Raw genomic sequence first — 15081 nt, 5'->3', positions numbered from 1 at the left:
GTCAGATTTCAAAATTGAATATAAAAAAATCTGTTTGCTCTTTTGAGAAATGGATTTCAGTGCAGAATTCTGCTGGAGCAGTACTATTAACTGATTCATTTTGGAAAAAATGTTTTTTCCCATGACAGTATCCCTTTAAATTTTTGTGTTATATTGTGAGACAATTTGCAACTGTTTTTTTTTTATTTGTGGTTTTTGAGTTATTTAGATTTTTATTCAGCAGCTCTCCAGTGTACCATTTCAGCAATCTGGTTGCTTAGGTCTAAATTATGATTAGCAGGGGTGGCCATTTGTTACCAGTACAGGTTTTACATTTAGTGATGCTATTCCATCAGTATCTACCAACTTAAGATTCAAAGTGCCTTCAAAGTTGAACATGTACTTTAAACTGTCAGGGGAAAAAACATATTACAGGTATGGAATCTGTTATCCGGAAACCGGTCATCCTGAAAGCTCCAAATTACAGGAAGGATGTCTCCCATTTTCTCTCTATTAATAAAACAGTACCGTGTACTTTATGCCGGCTAAGATATCATCAATCCTTAGAAGCAAAACCATCCTATTAGATTTATTTAATATTTACATTTTTTTACATTAGATTTTAATTATGGAGATCCAAATTAAATAATAATCTCTTATTCAGGGAAAATACCCTGGTTCCATGCATTTTGGATAACAGGTCCCATACCTGTACTATAATGAAATTCCCAAAACTTTTTTACATAAAGAAAAAAGATTGGTATCACCCAGAAGGCTGTTTCTGGGGAATACTCTTGAAATTTAGTGGTGGCTTATGATCTACTTATTGGGCATTTCTGCGTAAAAAGGAATTCACCAGCCAGGTGACGTAACGTTGATATAAACTTAATTTCATCCACAGAACACAGAATCACCTTTGATGTAGAAATGCTTTTAGGACAATGACAAATGAGGATATGCATGGGGAAGCATGATTTGGGCACAGTGTCAGTATAACTAAGAATAAAAATGGCAAAACCTGTGTTCTGCAAACGCTCCTTTCATTATTGGTCTAAGGTGCTGACAATATTTTGTTTATTACTTTTAACTAAAAAAAATAAAAGTGATAACAATAGAGAAAGCAGACCATTAAGTAACTTCTACTTATGTTACTGGATAGATATTATAGCAGTTTTTATTGTTTAAATGAAACTGTTTATAGAGCACTGATTTTCTCTATAGCTGTCTCCCACTGTGATGTCTTCTTCATGTTGGGGCATGATTTATGTATTCTCTGCCACTTCTGCCTTCTCAGCACATTATGCTCTTGTTTTCATGTGGAGCAACCCAATGCAACATGTCTCTACTCTATCCTCATACTTACCTGGGGCCAAAAAGCCTGTTCCCCTCTTCCAGTGATGTCTGCACTTGCCTGCTTCAGTTGTCTTAGTACACATCAAAGCTCTGCAGTCATGGTCAGTGCTTTGCCACAAGTAAGGAATAGGAAATAAGGAATGAAGGAATAGTGAGGTGGAAGTAATGGGAGACTGATGCTGCTCCTGAAGACAGGAGTGTAACAATAGAGACAGAAAAGGCAGAGGCAGCTAGGGGACTTGTGAGCACAGAGGGTCTGGTGAGGCACTTAGTATGTAAAAACATCTTTAAAGGTTATGTGGATGTGGGGAAATCAAACTATTTTGAACTGGTCTGGCAACATAGTAGCTATGCCACTATAAAGAAATACAAAAAAAAAAGATAAGTGAGGGCCCAAAGTTGCCCTTTATTTGTATTATCATGAATTGTACCAAATCACATTGTCTGTTCATTTTGAAATCGAATCTGTCCTAATGGTGGGTGCATGGTGTTCCAGCAAACAAAGACTTACAGTCATACCCAATTGCCTGAACCCAATGGACTGGAACAATGCCAATAGGCCATACTCCTGCACGATCACATCACACATGTGTGAAATAACTCACTCCTTTTCTGTAGTTCACCATCTGATAAATATGCTTTTAAAAATCCAATAGGAATAAATAAATAGTGAGTGTTACATAGTTAAATTGGGTTGAAAAAAGACAAAGTCCATCAAGTTCAACCCCTCCAAATGAAAACCCAGCATCCATACACACACCTCTCCCTACTTTTAATTAAAATTCTATATACCCATACCTATACTAACTATAGAGTTTAGTATCACAATAGCCTTTGATATTATGTCTGTCCAAAAAATCATCCAAGCCATTCTTAAAGGCATTAACTGAATCAGCCATCACAACATCACCCGGCAGTGCATTCCACAACCTCACTGTCCTGACTGTGAAGAACCCTCTACGTTGCTTCAAATGAAAGTTCTTTTCTTCTAGTCTAAAGGGGTGGCCTCTGGTACGGTGATCCACTTATGGGTAAAAAGGTCCCCTGCTATTTGTCTATAATGTCCTCTAATGTACTTGTAATGTGTAATCATGTCCCCTCGCAAGCGCCTTTTTTCCAGAGAAAACAACCCCAGCCTTGACAGTCTACCCTCATAATTTAAGTCTTCCGTCCCTCTAACCAATTTAGTTGCACGTCTCTGCACTCTCTCCAGCTCATTTATATCCCTCTTAAGGACTGGAGTCCAAAACTGAACTGCATACTCCAGATGAGGCCTTACCAGGGACCTATAAAGAGGCATAATTATGTTTTCATCTCTTGAGTTAATGCCCTTTTTTATGCAAGACAGAACTTTATTTGCTTTAGTAGTCACAGAATGACACTGCCCAGAATTAGACAACGTGTTATCTACAAAGACCCCTAGATCCTTTTCATTTAAGGAAACTCCCAACACATTGCCATTTAGTGTATAACTTGCATTTATATTATTTTTGCCAAAGTGCATAACCTTGCATTTATCAACGTTGAACCTCATTTTCCAGTTTGCTGCCCAGTTTTCCAGTTTAGACAGATCACTTTGCAAAGTGGCAGCATCCTGCATGGAACCTATAGTTCTGCACAATTTAGTATCATCTGCAAAAATAGAAACAGTACTTTCAATGCCCACCTCCAGGTCATTAATAAACAAGTTGAAAAGCAAGGGACCTAGTACAGAGCCCTGCGGTACTCCACTAACAACACTGGTCCAATTAGAAAATGTTCCATTTACCACCACTCTTTGTAGTCTATCTTTTAGCCAGTTCTCTATCCAGGTACAAATACTATGTTCCAGGCCAACATTCCTTAATTTAACCAGTAACCTTTTGTGTGGCACTGTATCAAATGCTTTAGCAAAGTCTAAGTAAATCACATCCACTGCCATCCCAGAATCGAGGTCTCTACTTACATTCTCGTAAAAAGAAATTAAGTTAGTCTGGCAAGATCTATTACGCATAAAACCATGCTGGCACAAACTCATAGTATTATGATTTGCTATGAAGTCCAGTATCTTATCCTTTATTAACCCTTCGAAAAGCTTTCCTAATACTGACGTCAGACTAACTGGCCTATAGTTTTGAGGCTGAGAACGGGATCCTTTTTTGAATAGAGGCACCACATTAGCAATTCGCCAGTCTATCGGCACTATGCCAGATCTCAATGAATCCTGAAAAATTAAGTAAAGAGGTTTGGCAATCACAGAGCTAAGCTCGCTAATTACCCTCGGATGAATACCATCTGGCCCTGGACCTTTTTTAATCTTAACATGTTCAAGTCTCTTTTGAATTTCTTCATGTGTGAACCATGCATCATTAGTTGTATTACTAGAATTGGGAGTGTTAAGAAGGAAACCTTCACTTACTGGTTCTTCATTTGTGTAGACAGATGAAAAATACGAGTTCAGAATCTGCGCTTTTATTTTGTTTTCATCAACCAGCTGACCCCCCTCTGATAGTAAGGGTCCCACCCCTTCCTGCTTCATTTTTTTACTATTGACATATTTAAAAAATAATTTTGGATTTTTTTTCTTACTGCTTGCTGCAATATCCTTTTCTATAGCAATTTTAGCTTGCCTTATAGCTTCTTTGCATGATTTATTGGCCTCCTTGTACCTTATAAATGTTTCGGCTGTACCAGCTAACTTGAAAGCCTTAAAAGCACGTCTTTTCTTACCCACCTCAACACCAACGCTTCTATTGAACCAAAAAGGTTTTGCTTTGCAACGACGTTCCTTGCTTACAAGTGGAATATACTGACAAGTATATTTATTAAGCAGCATTTTAAAGACTTCCCATTTTTGTTCTGTGTGTTTTTCTGTGGGGAGTTCTAATCTCACACTTTGATAAATCTGCCCCTATAACTCCATTCAGCCTGTGGGCTGATCAGTCAGATACTATGCAGCTTTGACAGTCATCAATTTAGACAAGGTCCCTGGGAGTATGGCGTGTTGTCTTAGATCAGGACATGCCAGGGATGATGCTGATAAATCAGGTGTATGTTTTAATTAATTCATTAATTTGATATTTAAAAGGGGAACTCTGGCTTCCAAACCAAAATTTGATAAAATTTTACAAAACACATAACCCCGTAATATATCCATCACAGTTACCTGAACTCCAAGGTGACTTGTAATATGCTCATATTTTACAAAGGGGGTATGTTATTTATTATATTACACAAGTTTCAGCAGTCATGGCACCTATTATAGCTGATGACATCCCTATATGCCATTTATAAGGATATCATTTACAGGATACTAATGGCTTTTGTGTATTATATATTACACAAGAGCCATGAATATCCTGTAAATTTTACCATGCTTAATGATGTCATAGTGATGTAATTTGTGTCCCATGACTCAATAAAACTTATGTATACTCTTGGTTTGAGACTGCATTGAATTAATGCCATCCCCATGACAGGTCTTCATGGGCCTCATATGATCTGATTATCTGGCTGGCCAAAATGGGCAAAGATCTGCTTGTTTGGCACATCTGACTTTGCCCTAGTATGAAAGAATAACGTGTAACAGTTATTATTTGACCATTTTCATCACTTTTGTCATCACTTGACAGACATGAACAGTTATTGCACTGCTAACTGGTATTATCACTGACAGTTACAGAGTTATACTCTGCTGGGATTTGCCATAGCCTTTTAATAGGAGGCCACAAGTATCTTATTAGCATCTATAAGAAATATCTTGCTAAAAAAAGCATTTATGTGTATGCGTGTGTGAATTTGCTGTTAGTACCCCCAATTCACACTCCCCAGTGCATATGTTGAATTCTTCCCATTCTGTTTTGGAATGACCGAGGTTCAAATCAGAAGTATAAAAAAAACATAAATCCTGTTTCATTATTAAGGAAACATAAAAATGATTGTCTGAACAGCCAATTAGCAAGTCATTTGACAGTGTTCCTGTGGGAGAAAGAGACAGATTAAAAAGCCATTTGTGAGTTATTTTCTTCCAAACAGTACAAGGAGTATAATACTGTGAAATTAGCCTTCTCTGCTTTTGTCTAAAACTTTCTATGAGCACTGACTACCACGCTGTGCTTAATACAGTGCCTCTCTTAGTGCTGTTGTATCCTTTCATTGTGTACAACATACTGCAGGAAGTCTTTCATGTTCTCAGCAACTGGGCATGAATTCAGGCTAATGGACTGCCAGATGGGATCTTCATATTTACTTCTAGAAAGCAAAGCTGTGTGCACCCTGAGCATGCTCTGTGATCAGTTCTGTTTTGAGGCAAGTCTGTCTAATGTAGAAGAGAGGGCAGGATGAGTAGCACTGTTTTTGCAAAACATATAGCCTTGTAAGTAAATTGGCCTTAATCTGCTCAACATCATAGTGACTTGTTTCGGTACTGGCAAAAGCTATTGACCCTCTCCTCTTCAGGTTATTATTCTTTGAGTCAAACTTAGTTTGCTGGATCAAATGAAAAGAATTATTTGTTGTGCACTAACAATGCATAATGTGTATGAGGTTGTCAAACATGAAGAAGTAATTTGAGAGAACGGTAATAAACACAGTTTAGGGAGACCTGGATTATATTTATGTGGTAAGCCTTTTTGGCAATGCTTAGCAGGAAAAATAAATATAATAGTACCTTGTACTTGATCCAAACTAAAATATAATTAATCCTTATTGGAAACAAAACCCACCAATTTGGTTTATTTAATGTTTACATGATTTTCTAGACTTAAGGTATGGAAATCCAAATTATGGAAAGCCCAGTATCCGGAAACCCCCAGCATTCTGGATAAAAGGCAGTGTCGGACTTGCCCACCGGGATACCAGGAAAACTCCCGGTGGGCCCAGGTGTCAGTGGGCCCTCATGCAGCTAAACTTTTGGCCTATTTCAAGGCCATTCCCTATTTCTTTGAGAACAAAGAGGCTAAATAGATGGAATAATTAATTATAGTATGTAAAGAAAACAGAATGGAGAATAAAGGTTGAATGAGAAGATGAAGAATATTAATACTGAGAGTGGGTCCCTGGTCTAAGGTTTTATGGTGGGCCCCTGGTCTAAGGTTTTTGGATGGGCCCCTGCTGTGCCAGTCTGACACTGATAAAAGGTCCCATATCTATACTACAGTATAGCTGTCAAAGTTACAGTATGTTATCAGAATAAAGCAGCAGAGTAAGTCTTTTTTGATGGCAGCACCTCTGCGCTCCTGAGCATGAGTGTAATATCTAGGACAATTATTGGCCTTAACCAATGAGGAATGAATCAGTACATCTCAAGTTATTATGTGAGGCTGCTTTGGGGGGCCACCACATTGCTGAGACTATATGTCCACTCAATCAGCCTGGTTTTTCTGTACATCAGCTGTGTTTTTTTTACCAAAGTAATAGTATGCTTTCATTAATACAACAGTGACCCATTCATCAAATAGGTTTTCCTATTGTATACAAGGGATTTAAATAGCATTATAGACATGTACTGTATATGATAGCATAATAGCAACAGGTTCTTTCTGGTGATTAAGGCCTAGAAGACTTATATAATGTAAGGTTCTTGATAAAAAAAGAAACAACCAACAGTGACAGTTATTTGTATGACAAAATAACTAACAAAGGTCCAGAATATAAGGATAAAAAACAAAAGTAACTGTAAGTACTTGCTAAGGTCATAGACCACTATATCTAGACTGAGAAGCCAAACAGAAGGAAAAAAAGACCAAATGCCTAGTTTAGATGTTAATAATTTATTTGGGGTCTAAATCAGGGCTTTATGTCTTTGGCTACAAAAACTAAAAAAGCTGAAATTTTATTCAATAAGGTACGTGGCACAGTTATGTTCTATTCAAACTGAATAAACCGATCCAAGCTCACCCTCACATTGGCTGCTCCTCTCTTTTCCTGTTAGGTGCTCAGTCCGCAGCGTCCCCACCGCTCCATGTCAATTCAAAACCAAACAGATAGACGGCACTCCATTCAAGGAAACAGCAAATTTATTGCAGGCTCCTACAAGGTTTTGAATTGACAGTTATGTTTTAACCTAAAATTGATAAATTGATTCCTAAAGGCTACAGTGTTCAAATATAAGCTTACCACCCTCTTGCTAAGTATATATGGCAACCCTGTCTTTCCTTGCTAACGTGCAGGCATGCACAAACAAGTAACCAAATGATAAAAGTAATTTACATTTCGCTACATACAGACACAAGGCCAGTAACTAAAGAACTGGGAGTATCTTATCATTTCATATATTTTTTAACTAATCCTTGATTTATGATTAAATTTATAATTTGGTATATGTGAACCCAATTCAAAGGGACTGGAGAAATAATGATACAGAACTCCAGAAGCAAAATTCAGACTTACATGCTTATGTTATCAGCATTCTTGAGAAATATGCTGCCCCAAGTCCCAGAACCACTGTAAACATAAGTCAGACTGCCTCACTGATAAGGCGCTACTACTTAGGTCATCAGGATATTAACTCACATGTTCTGCCTAAGAATTCAATATTTTATAGGCTGAATCATTGATTTTTGTATTTGTATATGGGGTTGGGGAGACAGACAATAGCTAAGATAAAGGAAAGAAAGAAAAAAACTGCTTTAATAGAAGACGAATAACATAAGTAATCTGCCTTAAATGAAGAAAAATTCAATAGATATATATGTAACAGCACTTCAGATTAGTGGTTAAAAAGATGGATTCTCTTGTTCTAGCACTGCCCATGGGAATAGCTAAAAATAGAACATAGTCACCATAAGTTTAACCTGTCCAAAAGTACTCCAGTGCACTGTATACCAATATCTGTACTAACTAATTGAAGATTACAATAGCCTTGGATATTGCTCTCCAAGCCACTCAAAGGCATTAATAGTATCTACCATCTCAACATCACTCAGCAGGGCATGGCAGCATGAAATTGTACTTGCTTACTTATGAGTACTTACAATGCCCACCTCCAAGTCATTAATAAACAAATTAAAAAGCAAAGAGACAAGGACGGATCGCTGTGGTACTCCACTAACAACACTGGTTATTGCAATGAAGTTAAGCATGTTATGCCTTATTACTCCTTCCAGAAACTTTTCCTACCACTGATCTCCTACCACACTAACAGCTCTATAGTTTTCAGGATGAGATCTAGATCCCATTTTGAATAGTGGCACCACTACCACAGCAGAAATTAAAAAAACCTTCTCCATTGGAACCACTTGCAATAAGCTGTTAAAGGTAGATGTGTCCAGACTGGCAATCTGTGGGTTCTGGCAAATGCCAGAGGGGCTGCTATAAGGTCCCATAGACAGTCAGTATTTAGTGGGCTGGTGGGGGGGGCTGTTTGGGCCTCTATGTGGGCTGATTGGGCCTCTGTGTACCTGAAATGCCAGGGCCTATTTTAATTCTCAGTCCGGACCTGGATGTGTGTGTTTGTGGCCTGGTACACAGAGGTCAGCATCTGGCATTGATAGCACATTTACCATTTAAATGAATCAGAAACAGTAACTTTCAGAGACCCTTTTTTATTCATTTGGTTCTCTGCACTAGGACCATGTTAATTAAGTTGCCTTTTGTGCCATCACCCTTAAAATACTGTTTTCAGAATTAATTTTCCAGCTGATTAGTCAAAGATTTGCTTGTAAATGAATTACCAGTGATCTGCCTTGTGTCTCTTTATACTGTCTGAAGTGCAACTTGAGAATAGAGTAAAAGATCAGTTTTTAAATGAAGGTCTTTTGCTTTCTGCGCAGATAAAGCAGCAGTTATGTTACCTACACAACTTTTTATAATAAAATTGTGCACTGATGCGCATTTAAAATTTCCCACATTTTGAGTTTTCCACATATGTATGCACGAACGTAAGTATATTTATTTATGTCACTTATTAAAAAGAATGGTTTATTTATTATTTCATATTGTTATTATTAATGGTTTATTAAAATAGGTCCCCGTGTAGTGCAAGCACATACGGTATGTATGCATAATAACCTAAGGAAAAGCTAATATTGTGAAAGGCTTGTGGAACTTAGGAAAGCTGTTGTTTGTTGTATGCCTTGTTTTAACACTATTCCAAAATGATATTGTCTTTTTGGCAACCTAATCTCATTTCCTTGTTGACTAACAGGAAAGTTCCCGTTTCTCCCCCTTACCAACATAACGGAAATGTCTGACTAGACCCTGATGTTAGTATTGTATATGGCACTAGAATAATAAAGCAACTGCAAAGTTCCTGTGTTTATTATCTCAATCTGATAAAGAAAATGTGTTATCTTTGGCAAAGTGTAATTGTGTATGCAGACATTAGTTTGACCGCATACACAGACATAAAAAAAAAGGAGCTATAGAAAATATGAACAAATACTGTCATTTAACTTTCATTGCAATATTTCTCATAATATCAACCTACAATGGTATAATGGCATGACACTTTTTGTCTCTTGATATCCAATTATTTCAGAAGCTTTGTTTTATCTGACAGTTTGTATTACTTATGTCATCCGCTTGACTGAATTTATCATTTCTATTTTCCCTTTGTGGATATCTTTAAGAAATATTTTTAATATTTATTTTCCCCTTCTAGTTTATGTGGCTTATATATTAATATTTTTTTTTAAATTGTACATTTTTATTCACCTTTTCTAAATAGGTGTTTTTGGAAAAATATGGCTACCTTGAAGAAACGACTAAACAACATAATGGAAAACAACTTGCATCAGCAGTCAGGTATGTGATGCTTTTGTAAAATATAACTACCAGTAACTACTACTACACAAAGCCTGTGCAATCCCGCACCATGTTGCTGCAGGGTGGAAAAAGTGACAGTTGAAACAATATGAGATTGGTATTGTCTGGTCCTTTTAACAAATGCATCGCTTTAAACAAAGTAGACAACATATTTTTTTTTTTTTTAATATTTTTCTCATATCAAATATTTTGTTTATTATCTGCAATAGTTTGCATAGTTTTTAGGATATATAATATGTTTAATCAAAAACACCTTTATATTTTATATTGTAGGGCTTGAAATACTGGCAGTTACATGCATGGGTAGGATTTTGTCCAACATTTAGGAGCAGGTAAATCTGTACAATTTGCCCCTTTCCCACTGACCTTAATTAATGGAGGGCCTAAGGTGCAGGGAGATAATTTCTTAAGGCCACATGCAGCTGACATAGCAATTAAAACCAGGCTTCTCTGGGTCACAGTTTATTTTCATAAACCCTGAGCCATTTTTTCTAACTATCAGTAGTGTGAACCCTCCCAATTCATTTTGCCAATTTTTTTGGCAAAAAAAATGGTAGTAATTTTAACTACAGTGTAGATGAGGATCTTCCTAGGGTAAATGTGTCATTCACACATTTACCCTAGGAAGTTCCCATAAGCCTTTTCCCATTGTTTGGCTCTCATGACCTTTTATCATTTAGAAAGGACAGATCCTGCAGAACCAGCATATTGGGTAGAGATAATAATTACTGTAGGACAGGGCAGTCTAGGCATTATCTGGTTTGACAGCTAGTACAGTATTCCCGGGTTGGCTAACTGTCAACCCCCTGTATTGGATCTAGGGATCCCATATCTTTTTAAAGATATCTAATTCGCCCTTGGCTATACAAGTGAGTTTTCCATCACTGGGTAGTTATCAAGCCTGGTTTTGACTTAAGGGAATGTGTTTTCTAGGCCTTCGCTATGGTCTGCTTTGCTGCTGACAATATGGGGGTTATTTACTAAAATCCAAATGTTTCTGATTAATTAATAAAAAAACATCAGACCAAACTAGAATCCACGATTTACCCTTATTTATCATTAAAAATCCCTGAAAAAATCGGATCGATAAAAACGGCAGCCTCTTTCGGATTGTCGCATGAAGACCGAATTATTTTTTTTTCGGATTGTCACGCCATAAATCCAAACTTTTCACATTTGATGCCCGAAAAGTCCAAATTTTTCATGAAATCGCCGGAAAAGACTGAAATGTTCAGATTATTGTACGAAACCAAGCACAGACAATATCTTCAAATTGCAAATAGGACCTCTTTCATTGACTTCTACAGGACCATGACAGGTTGAAGATGGAGTATTTTCAGATTCAGACAGTATATTTTACACATAGAGCATAAAGACTAAGAGGATAATGTAGATGGTTGGTTTTATAAAAAAGGGTCAAGTTCAGTAACTGAGATCTTAAACTTAAAAAACTTTCCCATGAGTCTTCTCATTCACTGCATGTTAAAATCAATTTCATGCTTTAGTCCCCAGTTTCACCTTCTCTGCCTCTTTTCATTTGCTGCAGCTGGCAGCTGGAGATAACTTAGAATCTATGCTTCTTCCAGATTCCTGCTTTGTTTGATGTTTGCTAAATGTCTCCTTTAACTTTGCAGACAGCCTCTTTCTTCATCTGCAACTTAAATGGATTTGACATCTTTTTTTAAACCCTGGGTTTTGAAAATGTTTGTGAAAATTTCTCTAAATAGAGAGTGAGACAGATAGAAAGAACAAAATTAAAAGTTGTTGTCTTTAAAATAAAGGAAGAGCTTTTGTGGACAAAATATGACATTAGATATACAGTGGTGTGAAAAACTATTTGCCCCCTTCCTGATTTCTTATTCTTTTGCACGTTTGTCACACAAAATGTTTCTGATCATCAAACACATTTAACTATTAGTCAAAGATAACACAAGTAAACACAAAATGCAGTTTTTAAATGAGGGTTTTTATTATTTAGGGAGAAAAGAAATCCAAACCTGTGTGAAAAAGTAATTGCCCCCTGAACCTAATAACTGGTTGGGCCACCCTAAGCAGCAATAACTGCAATCAAGCGTTTGCGATAACTTGCAACTAGTCTTTTACAGCGCTCTGGAGGAATTTTGGCCCACTCATCTTTGCAGAATTGTTGTAATTCCGCTTTATTTGATGGTTTTCTAGCATGACCCGCCTTTTTAAGGTCATGCCACAACATCTCAATAGGATTCAGGTCAGGACTTTGACTAGGCCACTCCAAAGTCTTCATTTTGTTTTTCTTCAGCCATTCAGAGGTGGATTTGCTGGTGTGTTTTGGGTCATTGTCCTGCTGCAGCACCCAAGATCGCTTCAGCTTGAGTTGACGAACAGATGGCCGGACATTCTCCTTCAGGATTTTTTGGTAGACAGTAGAATTCATGGTTCCATCTATCACAGCAAGTCTTCCAGGTCCTGAAGCAGCAAAACAACCCCAGACCATCACACTACCACCACCATATTTTACTGTTGCTATGATGTTCTTTTTCTGAAATGCTGTGTTACTTTTACGCCAAATGTAACGGGACGCGCACCTTCCAAAAAGTTCAACTTTTGTCTCGTCGGTCCACAAGGTATTTTCCCAAAAGTCTTGGCAATCATTGAGACGTTTTTTAGCAAAATTAAGATGAGCCTTAATGTTCTTTTTGCTTAAAAGTGGTTTGCGCCTTGGAAATCTGCTATGCAGGCCGTTTTTGCCCAGTCTCTTTCTTATGGTGGAGTCGTGAACACTGACCTTAATTGAGGCAAGTGAGGCCTGCAGTTCTTTAGATGTTGTCCTGGGGTCTTTTGTGGCCTCTCGGATGAGTTGTCTCTGCGCTCTTGGGGTAATTTTGGTCGGCCGGCCACTCCTGGGAAGGTTCACCACTGTTCCATGTTTTTGCCATTTGTGGATAATGGCTCTCACTGTGGTTCGCTGGAGTCCCAAAGCTTTAGAAATGGCTTTATAACCTTTGAAATTGAACTCAGGTGTGATAAACCACAGTTAAGTTATTTTTTAACAAGGCAATCACTTTTTCACACAGGCCCATGTAGATTTGGAGTTTTTTTGCTCCCTTAATAACGTAAACCTTCATTTAAAAACTGCATTTTGTGTTCAATTATGTTATGTTTGACTAATAGTTAACGGTTTTTGATGAGCAGAAACATTTAAGTGTGACAAACATGCAAAAGAATAAGAAATCAGGAAGGGGGCAAATAGTTTTTCACACCACTGTATAAAACAGATACATATGAGTGATAGATGATAAATAGATAGGTGTGCATGGCCAAACTCCTCATTTATTAAAAGAAGACACTGAAAGACTCATAGCTAGATGGTAATCTTTAAAAAAACATGAATTTCAGTACTTTAAAACATATACTGTATTTCCCAAATTATTAAATGGCACAGTGACCCACAGCATATACATAAGTAATCTCAGCAGATTCCAGACGTAATGTAATGTAAAAAATGTGTCGACAAGGTCAGAATGGCCTCCAGAATTCAGTATGCACCTTGTAAGCATATTTTACATGAAAAGTGATTTTGCTCTGAATACATGAATATTATGGTCTGACAGACAAACAGCTGGTGAAATGCATCTTAAGTTTTAAAATAAATGAGACAAGGGGGGAAAGTATGCCAATGGGGGTGGGGTCATTTTTTTATTTGCTTTTTTTTGCTCTCATGTTCAATGTGTTTCCAAATTTTAATTTAATTCTAGGTCCCTGTAAATATGTGGACATCTCCACAGAAACTCACGCACCATGCAGACACTCATGTAGTGATCTGAATTGGATCAGTTCAGTTTTGTTTTCCTTGTATGTGGCCCTGTTAAATAAAGATAACCACTAAGCTGGTGTAAATGTGTCCAGTATTGCCAGTGAAATCTTTTAAAGCCCTGCATCCCAAGACCACTGTGATTTTACATGTGTGTGGCACATAACAGAATACTGTTTTATACGCTGTCTAAGCAAAACAAATACAATGCTGGCAATAAAACGGAAGCGGAGAATGTGTCATTCACTGTTAGACTTTATGTTTTAAGCTTTTGGATTTCATGTTATATACCATATATCATAACAGAGAATAAACGTTTACCCCAATCTCACTATTCTGTCTGCAGCATAAAGCCCCATAAATTGCTTTGGGCCCTAAGGGGGGTCAGACAGATCCAGGCCAGAAAGTACAGATGCCTGCTCAAAGTACATCCCAACTCAGCAACACCCCCATTCCCCCCGACTGACCTGCTCTCCAACAACAAGTCTCTAAACTCTCTACACTCTCTGCTGCCTTTGTACTAGACCCACTGCCCACCAAACCATTCTTACCACTGAGACACTGGATGAGTGATACGTAAGGGGCCACATAGAAGGCAGTAGAGGCATGTGTCTATCCCTAGTTCAAGCTGGGGGGTCAGACTCAGAGCTAAGTTGCCAATCCATGCATTAGGTCATGAAAAAATGCTTTCTGAATTAAAATGATTTCATGATTTAGGGGCAGATTTATCAAGGTTCGGATTTTGAGGTGATGGGAGTTTTTTTAAACTCCCATCAACTCAAAATTCAAATAAAAAAAGTCCAATTTAAATTTATTAAAATCATTTGAAACTAAGTTTTTACCGCATTCAAACGAATTCGAAACAAAGTATTTGCCACAAAAAACTTTTATTTTTCAAAGTCCATCAAATAACTAGGAGGTCCCCCATAGGCTAAAACAGAAATTCAGCAGGTTTTAGATAGTGAATAGTCGAAGTCAAAGTTTTAAAGAGGCAGTACATGATAAATTTCGATATTCGAATCGTCATACACTAAAAATAGCTTGAAAATCGAATTTTTAAATTTGAATTTTCACTTCGACCTGTGATATATATGCCCCTTAGTATTTCTTTTTAATAAGTATATTACTGCTTTGAGTTAGAAAACACCATTATAATTTATAGGCAAATAGGACATGATAATTCACGGTAAGGCAAGTATTCCAGAACCTAAACC

The 15081-nt window shown here is 37.3% G+C and overlaps 1 protein-coding gene across 4 annotated transcripts in view; it reads left to right on the top strand.

Annotated features, from left to right (window-relative positions):
• mmp28.S (matrix metallopeptidase 28 S homeolog) overlaps positions 1 to 15081 on the top strand; it is a 28727-nt gene that overhangs the window by 1587 nt on the left and 12059 nt on the right. Inside the window, exons 1-3 of one of the 4 annotated variants that reach the window (XM_041583036.1) lie at positions 8783 to 9191; positions 9980 to 10056; positions 10351 to 10409. Coding sequence is in view for 1 of the 4 variants with exons in the window: in NM_001090135.1 (NP_001083604.1) it covers positions 9980 to 10056 (77 nt within the window). In the remaining 3 variants the exon portion in view is untranslated. 4 annotated transcript variants of the gene reach the window in all.

Source organism: Xenopus laevis, chromosome 2S (assembly GCF_017654675.1).
Source record: "Xenopus laevis strain J_2021 chromosome 2S, Xenopus_laevis_v10.1, whole genome shotgun sequence".
NCBI lineage: Eukaryota > Metazoa > Chordata > Amphibia > Anura > Pipidae > Xenopus > Xenopus laevis.
The sequence above is the reverse complement of the archived record's forward strand: the minus strand, read 5'-3'. Positions and strand labels throughout refer to the sequence as shown.